The sequence below is a fragment of the Pseudoliparis swirei genome, chromosome 3 (genome assembly GCF_029220125.1).
Source record: "Pseudoliparis swirei isolate HS2019 ecotype Mariana Trench chromosome 3, NWPU_hadal_v1, whole genome shotgun sequence".
NCBI lineage: Eukaryota > Metazoa > Chordata > Actinopteri > Perciformes > Liparidae > Pseudoliparis > Pseudoliparis swirei.
Genome location: NC_079390.1, coordinates 15637871 through 15654122, shown reverse-complemented (window position 1 = coordinate 15654122; position 16252 = coordinate 15637871). Strand labels below are relative to the sequence as shown.

The window sequence follows — 16252 nt, the reverse complement described above, 5'->3', positions numbered from 1 at the left end:
TTGCCAGTCTCATCTAGACATACTTTTTACTGGTTGGCAACTGAGCTTCCTAAATCCTTTCAATCCCTAGCCAGGTTTTATATTGCACTTGTAAGATGTGTGACAGAATGTTGAGACAACAAATGAGTCCAGAATGGCAGCTGAAAGCGAATAAGATAATTGACATTTGGTAGTCATGTTGACAGTTGAAACCTAATAAACAGCACAAATCCATTTTGGATGCATGAAAAGAATAAAACCAACTAAACCCAGGCAACAAATGCTGCCAGTTTGGATAAAGAGTTGACCTTATTTCTTATTGTGGTGGGAAATGCCAAATTATTCGACTTAGAATTAAGGAGTTGGCTGCATTCCTGCTGGTCATCTGTTCTTTACATGAGCAAGTTCATCAATCGCCTCACGCCCGTCTGTGATCGACAGCTGGCTCTGCAGTTGTACAGTGTCAGAAATTAACAATTTAAAGCACATGACACCATTGTTCTTATCTCATCAAATACAATCTGATACTGAACTGAAACCTCAAGGATTAAGGGGCAGTCTGGGAAAGTTAGCATTAGTTTATGCAGCGACAGAAACTTAAAACATTCATGATTATATTTTTGAGAAATAGACATGATGAAACGGGAAATCTGATTGGTTCATTTCGTGATATAACGTAAATTCCGGCATATAAACCGCTCCTTTTTTTCCACATGTTTTGAGACTGCGGCTTTTACAACGATGCGGCTAATCTGACCAGTGAAATTACCGGACAGGTCAAAGTGGACCAATGAAACTGTTTCGGCAAACTAACTCAAACTTAATTCTTCAGATCACCCGTTTTGTGCTTCGTGCATGCGCCCTCATCATGGAAAAAACAAAGAAATGCACATGATGCGGCTTTCAAGTTAAAAGCGATCCGTCTGGCGGTCAAAGAAGAAAATAGAGCTGCTGCACGTATGCTCGGCATCAATGAATCGTTGGTGAGACGCTGGAGACGACAGCACGGAGAACTGACTCATTGCAAAAAGACAACAAAAGCAAGAAAAGCAGATGGCCCAAACTTCAAAACGTTCTTGAAGACTGGGTGAGCACACAGAGCAGACGGCCGAGGTGCTTCCACCGTGCAGCGACTGAAAGCTAAAACAATCGCCACCGAAAAGAATATTTAAGATTTTAGAGGTGAACCATCTTGGTGTTTCAGATTTATGCAACGGAAAGGCCCGTCAATGAGAGCAAGGACGACTGTGTGTCAGCAACTCCCTCCCGACTTCAAGGAAAAATTACAAACTTTAGAGAATTCAATCAAAGAAAGATAGCTGAAAATTCCAATGAACCAGACAACATCATAAATATAGATAAAGTACCTTTGACGTTTGACCTACCTCTCACTATGACTGTTCACAAAAAAGGTGGATCATCCGTCACGCTGAAAACAACTGGGAGAGAGAACGCATTTCACTCGTGTTCTGAGCTGCACAGCAGCTAAAGGTTCCAGCAATGGTGATTTTTAAGCGGATGACAATGCCAAAAGAAAAATTCCCGAAAGGAATCACCGTGAAAGTCAACAAGAAAGGGTGGATGATAGAAAGCATAATGAAGGAATGGCTGAATGAATGCTACGCGAAGCGACCGGGGGGATTTTTTCACATTGCTCGTTTTGGACAACATGAGGGCCCAGTGAACAGATACTGTGAAAGCAGCCATCAAGACGACAAACCCAATTCCAGCTGTGGTTTCTGGGGGGACAACAAAGTATTTGCAGCCCCTCGACATTAGTGTGAACCTTTTATTTAAGGTGGCACTCCGAGTTCAGTGGTAGGCTTGGATGACGAGCGGCGAGAAATCCTTTACAAAAACTGTCCGTATGCAAAGAGCAACTTTTTCTCCAGTCTGCCGGTGGATCCTAACAGCGTGGAGCAGCGTCAAAGGATCCACCATCACCAACGGGTTCCGAAAGGCTGGACTACTGCGTGATGAGGAGGACAGCGCAAGCTCAAGGGCGGATTTGCCTCGGGAGGAAAGTGACATTGAGAGCGCAAACGAAAGAGAGCCGAAGTGCAACGAAGCAATTCTGAGGCTGTTTAATTCCGACACTGAAGAAGAGGACCTCAATGGTTTTATGCACAGGAGGACGATGGCGAGAGTGATCAATGACTTTTGCTGGTAGGTTCCTATATTTTTGCTGAGAAAATGTGTGCTGTTCAATTCTGATACTGAAGAAAACAACTTTAGTACTGTTAAAAGCATTGTTCTGAATAAAAGCATTTGCGGTATGTATGTAGTTGTGGATGTTACCGGCATTTATTTAATTAAAAGTTTGAAAAAATCTTTCCTGTAACATCTTGTCGCGTTAATATCTCATGTTTCAACGGGGCCACCTGTGGCTTATTTATGTACAATTTTGTTTTTCTTTTAAAAATTAGCAGGTGCGGCCTATATATAGGTGCGCTCTATAGTCTGGAATTTACGGTAATACCCACATACCACTAATATGACGTCTACATTAAGAAAACCGGTTGCTTAGAGACAGGGTCACAGGAGCCTCACTTCAGCCAATATGGAACAGGCCACACATAAGCTGCTAAAACCCGCTAGAAAAGAAAACATTGATGGTTAACTTCTATGGAGGATTAAGCTGTACCAATCCACATAATAAAATCCACCTGCTCACCGACATGAAGCACTTTGCTAAGAAGATGTTCCACAATGTTGACCAGAATAAGCGAATAAGTAGGAGCGCAGCAGAGATACGCGGACCACAATGTCTGAAGGGTCTCCACACCAGAGAGATGACAACCTAAGTGGCCACAGTGAAACCTCTCTCCAGAGCTATCAGCAACCTCAGCGGAGTGAAAACGAAGTGTTTTAAAACTTGCATTCTCTCTACTGACCGAATCGTTTAAAAAAAGAAAAAAAGAACAGTGATTGAAAAGAGGTCGATGAGAAAATGACTTCTCTCTTGATTTATTCCCTCAGTAAACATTGTAAAAACATGAGTTTATGGTCTCAATCTCTATTTTTCAAGTCTTCCTCAATATAGCGTGATTTTCATTTAGTAAAGGATGGTCTATTTAGAGTCCAATAGAACAGAAAGCAGGATATACTGCGATTGAATTCCGGTCAATAGTTGCAACATGGCAACGGCCGTAATACATTATGGCCACGCCAAAATCGGCAAAATCGAGGCTTCGAAATGGCAACCCCCCAAACCAGTTGGTGACTTCACGTTGCCTACGTCCACTTATTATATTCAGTCTGTGTCTGGATACGAAATTCGGGGAGTGGCAAAACACCTCGCCAAGCCCAACGTATGCATAACATTATTATCATGGCAATCTAGGATATTTAGGAATCCTGAATTTAAAGATCTCGTCAGAAATACAGAGGCTACAATTTCCCCAAAACTCAGATGATATGATGTATTGTCGAGCACAGCGCCATCACCAGCGGTCGGTTCCGATGGCGTAACAGGAAGCGGTGCTCAGAAAGATGGCGCCTTTTTGGGGTTTCGTCTTCATAAAAATACCTTATTTAATTCAACTGCCAGTCTGCCACCACAACCTGCATGACACACAGCTTACACACACACACTGCAGCCTGCTGAAGAACAACACAACAGTGTGTGAGGCAAGTGAACTGATTTTCCCAGCTGCTCCTGAACGCATCATCTCACTCTTCCGGTAAGCTCTGGTTGCCAGCTCAACAGCGAGCATGACTTCTTCTTCTCTCTTGCTCAGTGTGTCTCATGTATAGTTATCCCCCTGCCTCCCTTAATGATAACGATACATGCAACAAGTGTAGTTTATTTGCTAGGTTGGAGGCAGGTCTAAGTGGGTTAGATGCACGGCTCCGCGCTATCGAGCTCAGACAGCTATGCTTAGCCCTCTCCCGTCGGCGCGGCGCGGAGCTACAGTCAGCTGTTAGCTGTTCTCCGGTGGTGCCCGATCAGCCGATCGTGGGTAACTGTTCGCAGGAGTAGTAAGTCTACACAGAAGCCCGCGTGCACCAACCACTTCACGTTTCAAACCAGTTTTCCTGCTCAGCGACACACCCGCTGAGAACACACCCTGGTTATCGGGAGCTCTATAGTCAGGAGGTGCGTCCTCCTGGGCCAGAGCGGCGACGTGGAGTCTTGTTTGAAGCTGCTGGCTAAGGATAGCGGAGATACAGTCAGATTGTAATACGGTGGTAATGACGCCGCCCGAGCCGTCGGTCGGAAATCACTAAAATTAATGTGGAATCGTGTGCTTATGCCAAGACGTTGTCGGACACCGTAATTTTCTCTGGCCCTCTCCCAAATTTGCAGACAGACGAATGTATAGCCGAATGTCGTCTTTCAACCGCTGGCTGTCGAGGTGGTGCCCAGCGAATAATGAGACAACTGGAAGACTTTCTGGGAAAACCTGATCTGATGAGGAGAGCGGCATTCATCCCGTGTTGGACGCGAGCGTCTCATTTCTGCGAATATGACCAAGTTGATCACCGGACTTAATCTATGACAACCCAGGGTTCAGATCAGGAACTGGGAGCAGAGTTAACACCCTTCTCTGCTCTTCCATTCGAGCAGTTACCCACCCATGACTTTAGAGTAGAGACTGTGTCTGTCCCACTTCAATTAAATAAATCAAAAGTAAGCAGAAGAGACAATAACCTTATACAAGTTAACACCATTATTTCAGCAGTGCAACAAAATAGGTCTATTAAATGTGGTCTCCTAAATATTCGATCTCTGTCATCTAAAGCTGTGTTACTAAATGATTTAATATCAGATAATCACATTGATTTATGTTGCCTAACTGAAACCTGGCTGAGCCATGAAGAATATGTCTGCCTGAATCATCTTTGAATCGAGCCTATTAATTAATCCTCAACCTAAATTACACTACACCTCATTTGAAAGCCTTGTTCTTAGTCTTTCACATCCAACCTGGAAAACACTACAGCCAATTCGATTTGTGATTCTGTACCGCCACCAGGTCCATATTCAGAGTTTATATCTGAATTCTCAGAATTTATATCAAGTTTGGTTCTTAAAACCGATAAAGTTATTATTGTTGGAGATTTTAATATCCATGTGGATGTTGATAATGATTGCCTTAGTGCTGCATTCATCTCCTTGTTGGACTCGATTGGCTTCTGTCAGAGAAACCCACTCACAGCTTGATCTTGTTCTTACTTATGGCGTTGACATTGAGCATTAGAATCCTCTTCTGTCAGACCACAACCTCATAACTTTTGAATTTATACTACGGTGTACTCCGTTAGTCAAAAGTTTCTACACCAGATGTCTAACTGACAGTGCTGTAGCTAAATTTAAAGCGATTCCTTCTGTATTTGATTCAATATAACAGAGGACTCCTGGTCTAACTTTAGTCCGTCCCAGATTGATCATCTTGTTGACAGTGCCACAGGCTCCTTGAGAATGACACTGGACTCGATAGCCCTCTGAAGAAGAAGACAGTGAGGAAGAGGAGGTTTGCTCCTGGTATAACCCTCAGACCCGCAAACTAAAGCAACACGAAAGCTTTAACGCATATGGCGTTCAACTAATCAGTTTGGCGAGATAGTCTTAAAACATATAAGAAGGCCGAGCAGCCTATTACTCATCAGTAATAGAAAAATAAAACCCCACAACCCAGGTTTCTCTTCAGCACTGTAGCCAGGCTGACAGAGAGTCACAGCTCTGTGAGCCGAGCATTCCTATAAACCTTAGTGGTAATGACTTTATGAACTTCTTTAATGAAAAGATTTTAACTATTAGGGACAAGATTAATATTCTCTTGCCCATAACCAGTGCCAATCTGTCCTCAAGTGGAATGGCATGCCCTGGTGTATATTTGGAGGCTTTTCTCCCATCAACCGTGACCAATTATCTTCAACGGTTTCTACCTACCTGTCTCTTGGACCCCATCCCGACGAGGCTGCTTAAAGTGTTGCCTTTTTAATGCGGCTCTCTATTAGATATTATCAATGTGTCTCTGCTAACAGGCCACGACCACACTCCTTCAAGGTGGCTGTTATTAAACCTCTCCTGAAGAAGCCCACTCTGGATCCAGAGGTGTTGGCTAACTACAGACCGATCTCTAACCTCCCTTCCTCTCCAAGATCCTTGAGAAAGTGGTCGCAAATCAGTTGACATCATAATAGTTTATTTGAGAAATTTCAATCAGGATTTAGAAAACACCACAGCACCGAGACGGCACTGGTGAAAATTACAAATGACCTCTTAATGGCAGCAGATAAAGGACTCCTCTCTGTCCTGGTCTTGTTAGACCTTAGTGCTGCATTCGACACCATTGACCATGACATCCTGTTACAGTGACTGGAGCAGTCTTATCAGATCGATCTCAGTTTGTATTTTAAAGCGATGGCCTCGATAACCACCAACGTTAATCACGGAGTTCCACAAGGTTCCGTGCTTGGACCAATTTTATTTACCTTATACATGCTTCCTTTGGGCAATATTATCAGGAAACACTCCATAAACTTTCATTGTTATGCAGATGATACTCAACTATATCTATCGATAAAACCAGAGCAACCAACTCTGTAAAATTCAAGCATGTCTTAAAGACATAAAAACATGGATGACTGATGTTAAACCCAGACAAAACGAAGTAATTTTAATGCACCTCAGAGATCAATTATCTGGTGATGTGGATTCTGCATCCAACACCACTGTAAAGAATCTAACTCCACGTAAAGCAAATCTCAAGGACTGCATTCTTTCATCTACGTAATATTTCAAAATCAGGCACATCTTGTCTCAAAAGATGCAGAAAATTGGGTTTCGGCGTTCGTTACTTGAGACTGGATTATTATCAGGCTGCTCTAATAAATCTCTTAGGTCCAGTTGATCCAGAATGCTGCAGCTTGTGTTCTCACTAAAATAACCTACAAAGCCTTGATTGGTGATGCTCCATCATATCTTAAGGAGCTTGTAGTACCATATTGCCCACTAGAGAGCTACGCTACTAAATGCGGGACTACTTGTAGTTCCTAGAGTCTTAAAAAGTAGAATGGCTTTAGCTCCTCTTTTATGGAACCAGCTTCCAATTTCAGTCCGGAGGCAGACACAGTCACCTAGACTTAAGACCTTCCTCTGAATCAGGTTTGCCCTGGTCCAGCCCCTTGATATGCTGCTATAGGCTTATAGCTGCGGGGAGCGTTTAGGATGCACTGAGTACCTATCTCCTCTTTTCTCTCCTTAAGGATGAATGTTCATCTCTCAATCACACGTTACTAACTCTGCTTTCTCCCGTCCTTTTGACTTCACGTCTCATGGGGTCACGGACCTATGAGACGGCATAAATCCTATCTGCCTGATGGATCGTCTGGTCGTGGAATTCCTGCACTGTCCTGTTGAGACACTGTTGAGACTCCGCCCTCCTCCCCACCGCCATCTGCCTGATGGATCGTGGAGGTCTCCATCGTGGAATATGCCTACTATGAACTATTCATACACTCTGTCATATTCATTGAATGTATTTTAACTCTAAATCTGTCCTTCTGGTCACATTACATCTATTGCATCTGTCCATCCTGCAGGTTTCTTCCTTTTTCCCCTGAAGGGTTATTTGGGAGTTTACAGATTGTAAAGCACTCCGAGACAAATTTGTAATTTGTGAAATTGGGCTATACAAATAAACTGAATTGAATTGAATGTCAGCTCAGTACGGTTGGTGTCCGCTATGTGGGGCGCAACATTAGCGAGTGTGCCTTTACAAGACAAGTAATCAATCTAAACTGAATTAGTAAATCTTTTTGGGACATCAAGCCTCCGTATCACATTATCTGATTTTAACAATGCAGAAGAGACTATGTTTAGGACGATCCTTTCTTGAATCATATCAAACTGATCACAATTCAAACCGCAGGGGTTGAGAAAATCTGAAAATCACACCCCGGTGAACGGGCTGAGAGAGTCTGAGTAAATCAGATACGACTCATTACAGAGCTGAGCTCATTCATTGCAGCTTGTCCTGAGTAAATAATCGAGACTTAGAGCTAATGCGGACCCTGCACAGATTTTATTTCCGCTGTGTGCGAAGGAGAAGCCTTAGGAAGCACCACGCAGCAATACATACGGAGGGAAGCGATTAGCAGGCAGCGCAGACCATCCCACCGTATGCATGTTCTGGATCTCGTCCACCGGCTGGGAGTCTCTCCAGTCGGCCAACAGTTTAGCTCCATTCCCACTGAGGCACTTCATCTGTCCTGCATATGGCAGCACGGACAATACGTCAATGGGCTATCTGTTCCTCCTTCCATTGGGTTCTGCCATGCAGATATTTACACCAGGAGCTTAATGAACCTGTATCATCTTACATTTCCCAAGCAATGTGATCTGTGGATTCCTGTGGTGTTCCATTTAAAATCAGCACTGCACCAGCCATGCTAAACTAAAATATTCCCTCATGTCTCTATAAATATTCCTCTGCTGTTGTGAGAAATGTGCAGATAAACCTGGACGTTTCCGTGGTTTCTGGGTTAAAACCTGGAAGACCAACCCAATTGCTCTGCTGAAAACAAATGCAGTATATAAAGAAGCTGGGTAATATGTATGTAAGGAAAACATGCCAACAGGATTTTACACCTATAGCATTTTTGAAGAGGGCTACTCTTGTCTGGTTACCAGCATCTTTCCATACAATGTCATGATTACTTCATCAGGCTTATTTTCTGAGACTTGACAAAGAGTCACAGATGACATTAGACAACCGTTTGCACATGCCGAGCAGGAATAACTAAGAAAATGGTAGAGCGTCATGAAGGTTTGATGAGAAGGCCTATGTAAAAAGATTAAAAGAGACATTATTCACTCATCCTATGAATCTTATCTAAAGTAAAATAAAAAGTGCAACTTATTTAGCTGAATGCCAATTTATTGAATAAAAACAACACATACTATGTATGTATATATATGAGATTGGGAGCATTTTTATTGCCTCTGAACGGCTCTCAACATGAGAGCTTCACTCACAGCCATCCACTATGTCTTTACAGAGATAATAGCTGTTTGATGCTAAATCAATGTTCTGAATATGAAATTTAGCACCTCTAAATCGACTGCCTGCACAAGGACATGGAATGCTACACATCCCTTCCAGCTCGTACTGCTCTGTTGTCTGACTGACTCAGGGAATCTCAAATAGTCTACAGTTTTACAGCATTTTCCTTCTCTTTCCCTGCATCACCTCCAAGGGCTCCTGGTTTCCCCAAATACACCCCCCCCCCCCACCCCCCTGGCTGCAGATCCTTTCTACCAGGACTTATCAGACAACTTTAATAATACACTAGCCCTGACCAACAGCCCTCCCTGGCGACTGATGAAAGAAATAATCCGCTGCAATGGTCAACAGACTGAGCACTTGTGCACACGCCCTCACATATATTGTACGTGACATCATCTCAAATTAATTTAGCAGAAGAGGAACATCTCTTTCCTCTTCTCTTTATCTCTCTCCCTCCTCTCTCTTTTCTGTCCTCCTTTCTCGTCTTTTCACTCAGTGAGTAGTAACATTGGACCGCTGTCTAATGTATGCTAAACTGCTGCTGCCATGGTAACCCCAGTGCAGGAATTAGACCCAGTTCAGGATTGGAGGGGGGGGGGGGTGTACAAGTGGAGGGGCTGAGCAGCCTCAACTGTAATCCCCCCTCCCCATCAACCTCCAAAAAAGATACATCAGCACACATTTGCAAAAAAACAAACGGACAGATGCACACACACACACACACACACACACGTGTAGCCAGCGACGCACATACATGCTACTAATCCAGCGGTGGGAAGAAAACACATCATGCTGCTATGGTAATAACGCAGGACACGGAAGCTATTGGCTACCTGGTCCAGGAGCATGGGAACAGATTGAAGAGTAGATGTATATGTTGGGGGGGGGGGGGGGGGGGGGATTGCGAGCGGTGACTAACAGAAATTGTAGAGACATGATTAAATGAGTCACTGCCTGAATTTCCAATGTTTCAAAGGAGATCCCCGGGACGTGTTGGGAGATTAGTTTGGCAGCGAGCGTAACAACTGTGATTGATTTGATGACCGAGCCCCCCCAACAGCACCTGATAGCCAATGAGAAGGCTGAAGTGTAGAGAAGCCCCCCCTCCCCTCCGGCAAAGATTAACGTTGTTTTGTAGTGTGTGTGCATTTATCGTCTGCACGTGTGATGGTAATATTTGTCCGAAAACATCCCCGGGAGGCGATTCCATCAGTGTGTGAATGCTTGAGAAAGTGTGTGCAAGTGTGTGTGTGTGTGTGTGTGATGACAGTGCACGGGGCATGTGGGTGTACAGCTGTACTGATGACGTAACTGGCTGAAAGTTGATCCATTTGGCCCCCCGGTGGAGGCAGTGATTTTTGGAGCCGTTCAGTTACGGGAAATCTGAATGAGGGGTTTCCGGCGGCAACAGATAGTGATGGCCGCCGCCCCAGTTGCTATGGGCTGATGTGGGGGGTTTAAATAGAGGGTGGGGTGGTGACTGTGCAAACTCAGGGCTGCGCTACGGTGCTAAGGCAAGTCTCTAATGCCTCCCTCCCCTTCTCCTCCCCCCCTCTGCATGCACATGCCCTGGAGTCATTTCTCCTTGAGGCATGGAGGAAGCCAAACCAGATTCTCCAACTGTCAAAAAATTTGCGTTTGCTTCCCATACAGCAAAAGTAATGACACAGCGGAAGACACACACATGCACAAAGGGCATAATAGAAGAGACACACACGCGTGTGTGTGTGTGTATGTGTGTGTGTCTCTTCACACACACACACACAGACACACACACACACTCCATACCCCCCCTGCTCTGACTATAAACAAACTAGCATGCTCACCAAAACTACAACCTGAGGTGTGGTCCTCCTCTCCACAGACACACACTCTTCCTCCTCGCCTCACTCTGACGGAGGCGGGCTCGTCTGTCCCCTCGAGGGCGCGTCGGCCTCGTCCCTCGCTCTTACCTGTCCAAGATGTCATTGCCGGACGTGGCTGTGGCTCCCAGCAGTCCTAGCACTGCACTCCCCACCGCTGCGGCAGCCCCGCTGCCTGCCTCCATGATACTGACTCACTGCAATGAGCAGCCTGCCAGAGGAGCAGAGAGAGGGAGGGCGGGGGAAGAAGTAAAGAGGTAGATCAGGAGGGAGAAATAAGAATGAGATTTTTTAAAATCACATGTAGAGAGAGGGAGGATGACGGGTAAGGGAAAAGTGCGGAATAGTGAGAAGGGAGGAAGGACTGTGGTGTGAGAGGGATAAGAGGACAGGGAGAAAGAACACAAAACAAATCCTTAATTGTGTGTGTAGTCTATTGATCAAATAAGTCATGCTGGAGATTCTGGCATGCACAGCGCTGTGTGAATTAACAATCAGACATCAACATTGGCCGCCCTGTAATCCTCCGGTCTCCATTTCAACCCAGAATATCAATGGAACTTTCATATTTTTACAAAATGATCATCATGCTTGATTGAAGAAGACTTTAAACTAGAGATTGAGACCAGAAACTCATGAGAATAAATCAAGAAAGAAGTAAAGTCATTGTTTCATAGACTTCTTTACAACCAGAGTAGTTGCCCCCTGAAGGTCAGTCGAGAGAATGCAGGTTTTAAAGCATCGGCTTCACTCAGAAACAGGGGTTACCCTCTGGTTCAGCTTTCACACCAAGAAGATGAGCCCAATGCTGGTTTCAAGGATGTAAACTGTCTAATGGAGATTCATAAATCCAACACAAATCACACATCCAAAAAATTTATCCAATAGCAAGCTTATTGTAAAATTACTGCAAATACAAGCAACTTTGGAAATGCAAATTAAAGTCATACTGGCAGTGAGACGGTGGACTTTGTCCCATTGCTGGAAAGACACTGTATTTATCCCCAGGGGGAACAGCGGTCCTACTAACTAACCGCACGGTGGAAAGAAAAGCGCAAAAACAAACGTCAATCACAAGTACGAACACAACAAGTATCAGAACTATACAAGTATGCATACAGGCTGCCGTAAATTGGACGGCTTGACATTGCAATGCAATTAGAAGTCTGGTAATCAAGTCCAGTATGACCTCTGGGCCGTCCAGTCCACTAATGTCCAGACTGTGAATGGGGAGACTGTGGGGTGAGTTAAAGAGTTTGATGGTCACTGGAAGGAATGATCTCCTGTATCGCTTTGTGGGTAACACCTCAGGGGTCTGAATGCTCTTTTGTTCTGTGTTGATTTGGTTCATCTAGAATTATTGTCATCAACTGTTTTTACCCCCATGACTACGAGAAGACGAGACGGCACAGACGTCGGATTAAACCATAGTTTAAGAAATAAATTTAATAAATGTACGGCCTACCCGCTTCGTGACGGGTGGACAGCTTTGCCGGGAGGGGGCAGTGCGGCGGCTTCGGGGTCTGGAGCTTCCTTTAGTGGTTGTGGCAGCTCGGATTCAGCCGGCAAAAACCAGGGCACTCTAGTCAACTAGCTGGTTCCTGCTGGTTAGCATGCTCAATTTCAGTGTTTTGAAAATAATATTCTGGCCAGAACTTAAACATTGCACATTTAAAGTTACTATAGGACCACAGAGCAGAGGATGCAATCGTCGTGATGAATGGACTGTAATTAATTTAAGTTTAAGTGGCCGTGGGACTGTCCCACGGCCACTTAAACTTAAATTAATTCTATCAAAAGAAAGCCGAAGAGGAGTCGTACACAATAACCTTATACAAGTTAACACCATTATTTCAGCAGTGCAACAAAACAGGACTATTAAATGTGGTCTCCTAAATATTCGATCTCTGTCATCTAAAGTTGTGTTACTAAATGATTTAATATCAGATAATCACATTGATTTATGTTGTCTAACTGAAACCTGGCTGAGCCATGAAGAATATGTCTGCCTAAATGAATCGACTCCTCCAAGTCATATTAATACTCACATTCCTCGAGGCACCGGTCGAGGAGGTGGAGTAGCAGCCATCTTTGACTCGAGCCTATTAATAAATCCTAAACCTAAATTACACTACACCTCATTTGAAAGCCTTGTTCTTAGTCTTTCACATCCAACCTGGAAAACACTACAGCCAATTCTATTTGTGATTCTGTACCGGCCACCAGGTCCATATTCAGAGTTTATATCTGAATTTTCAGAATTTATCAAGTTTGGTTCTTAAAACTGATAGTTATTATTGTAGGAGATTTTAATATCCATGTGGATGTTGATAATGATTGCCTTAGTGCTGCATTCATCTCATTGTTGGACTCGATTGGCTTCTGCCAGAGAGTACAGAAACCCACTCACAGCTTTGGCCACACGCTTGATCTTGTTCTTACTTATGGCGTTGACATTGAGCATTTGAACGTCTTCCCACAGAATCCTCTTCTGTCAGACCACAACCTCATAACTTTTGAATTTATACTACCGGAGTGTACACCGTTAGTCAAAAGTTTCTACACCAGATGTCTAACTGACAGTGCTGTAGCTAAATTTAAAGAAGCGATTCCTTCTGCACAGTGGCGGCTGGTGAATTTCTCAACAATGAGAAGAAAAGAGGTTTTGAGTAGAATATTGTAAAAAACAAAGCTTTATTTCAAGAACACACCGTGCTCAACACTGTCCAATAACAACTATCAACACACTGTAACTTTGGGCATGGGAGGTTCAGAGCAGCTTTAAGGAACATTGGGTTGGGTTTCAGAGGTTTGCAAAATAAAAGAGGTTCAGAGCAGAATAGAGTCAGAAAGAGATGCAGCACATGTTACATTGGGTGACAGAGCAGACCCACTACTGTAAAGAAAAGTAGCCTCCTCTCTTTAAAGTGGTCACTTTACTCTCGGGTTAAAGTCAATCATGTCTGTAACCAGCCTGTTTCCATTATTCTTGAGGGAATGTGTCTGTTTTTCAGAACTTCTTCGTTGTGTTTCGATGCCAGTTCGGTCTCCTTCTGCTGCTCTGCAAACAGGGTTAGCTTCAGGCTGTTAGCGAGTTAGCTCCATGCTCTTAGCTAGATAACTGCGGCAAGATTCGTGCTTGACACTTGTCTGCAGCTCTTTAGATCCCTCAGTCCAGAGAGTTTCAGTCCCTTTGGAACAACAGTCAGGGGAAATTAAACAGCGCATTACTCACTGAGCCTCCAGCTGACAGCTCCTTTAGCAACCTGCTCCCGTAGCTCCGTGGAGCTCTCTGGGCTGAGGGAACGATACGTCTCTGATCTGCCGAATAGTCCAATCACGTGAAATAATAAAACGATGTCATTGGCCAACGAGCGCACATTTTTGCGACCCAAGATTCACGTTTCATCCGCCAATGAGAAGCCGGTCCTTGCCGAAACGACTGAAATGTTTTATCGATGCCGTACACACACATTAGATCGCCTCGAAAAAGGGGAGGGGCTTCTCTCCGTGATAATGGCGATATATTATATTTTTTCACATTAATTTAAGTGGTTGTTGACAGGCTGACGGTCTCCCACACACATTTAGCGCGTCAACACGGTATATTTACTATTTAAATGATTTGGCATATAATGTTTTTTGACAGGATGTTATTTATTTTTTTCTTTTCTTTTTTTTCATCTACAAATTTTAAGAGGGGCGGCGCCCTAGCGCCCCCTATGGACGAACCGCCACTGCTTCTGCATTTGATTCGATACCACGTCTCAATATAACAGAGGACTCCTGGTCTAACTTTAGTCCGTCCCAGATTGATCATCTTGTTGATAGTGCCACAGGCTCACTGAGAATGACACTGGACTCGATAGCCCCTCTGAAGAAGAAGACAGTGAGGCAGAGGAGGTTTGCTCCCTGGTATAACCCTCAAACCCGCAAACTGAAGCAAACGTCACGAAAGCTTGAAAGCATATGGTGTTCAACTCATCTGGAAGAATCCCGCTTAGTTTGGCGAGATAGTCTTAAAACTTATAAGAAGGCCCTCCGTAATGCCAGAGCAGCCTATTACTCATCAGTAATAGAGAAAAATAAGAACAACCCCAGGTTTCTCTTCAGCACTGTAGCCAGGCTGACAGAGTCACAGCTCTGTGGAGCCGAGCATTCCTATAAACCTCAGTGGTAATGACTTTATGAACTTCTTTAATGAAAAGATTTTAACTATTAGGGACAAGATTAATAATCTCTTGCCCTCAACCAGTGTCAATCTGTCCTCAAGTGGAATGGCCTTGGAAACCGCTGTATACCCTGGTGTATATTTGGATGGCTTTTCTCCCATCAACCATGATCAATTATCTTCAACGGTTTCTACTTCTAACACGTCTACCTGTCTCTTGGACCCCATCCCGACGAGGCTGCTTAAAGACGTTTTGCCTTTAATTGGCAGCTCTCTATTAGATATTATCAATGTGTCTCTGCTAACAGGCCACGTACCACACTCCTTCAAAGTGGCTGTTATTAAACCTTTCCTGAAGAAGCCCACTCTGGATCCAGAGGTGTTGGCTAACTACAGACCGATCTCTAACCTCCCCTTCCTCTCCAAGATCCTTGAGAAAGTGGTCGCAAATCAGTTGTGTGACTTTCTACATCATAATTGTTTATTTGAGGAGTTTCAGTCAGGATTTAGAAAACACCACAGCACCGAGACAGCACTGGTGAAAATTACAAATGACTTCCTTAATGGCAGCAGATAAAGGACTCCTCTCTGTCCTGGTCTTGTTAGACCTTAGTGCTGCATTCGACACCATTGACCATGACATCCTGTTACAGAGACTGGAGCAGTCGATTGGCATTTCAGGCACGGCACTAAGTTGGTTTAAATCCTATTCATCAGATCGATCTCAGTTTGTATTTGTAAACGATGAAGCCTCGATAACCACCAACGTTAATCACGGAGTTCCACAAGGTTCTGTGCTTGGTCCAATTTTATTTACCTTATACATGCTGCCTTTGGGCAATATTATCAGGAAACACTCCATAAACTTTCATTACTATGCAGATGATACTCAACTATATCTATCGATAAAACCAGAGGAAACCAACCAACTAAGTAAAATTCAAGCATGTCTTAAAGACATAACAACATGGATGACCTGCAACTTCTTGATGTTAAACTCAGACAAAACCGAAGTAATTTTACTCGGCCCTCAGCACCTCAGAGATCAATTATCTGGTGATGTGGTTTCTGTAGACGGCATTGCCCTAGCATCCAACACCACTGTAAAGAATATTGGCGTTATCTTTGATCGGGACTTGTCCTTTAACTCCCACGTAAAGCAAATCTCAAGGACTGCATTCTTTCATCTACGTAATATTTCAAAAATCAGGCACATCTTGTCT

At 43.9% G+C, this 16252-nt stretch overlaps 1 protein-coding gene across 3 annotated transcripts in view; it reads right to left on the bottom strand.

The window, feature by feature from the left end:
- Positions 1-16252, bottom strand: part of arhgap32b (Rho GTPase activating protein 32b) — a 131806-nt gene that overhangs the window by 71403 nt on the left and 44151 nt on the right. For 2 of the 3 annotated variants that reach the window (XM_056440562.1, XM_056440583.1), the window contains exon 2: positions 10949-11222. In XM_056440562.1, the coding sequence (XP_056296537.1) occupies positions 10949-11043 (95 nt within the window). In that variant the 5' untranslated portion in view covers positions 11044-11222. The remainder of the gene's footprint in view (positions 1-10948; positions 11223-16252) is intronic. The other variant, XM_056440572.1, reaches the window with a different exon arrangement.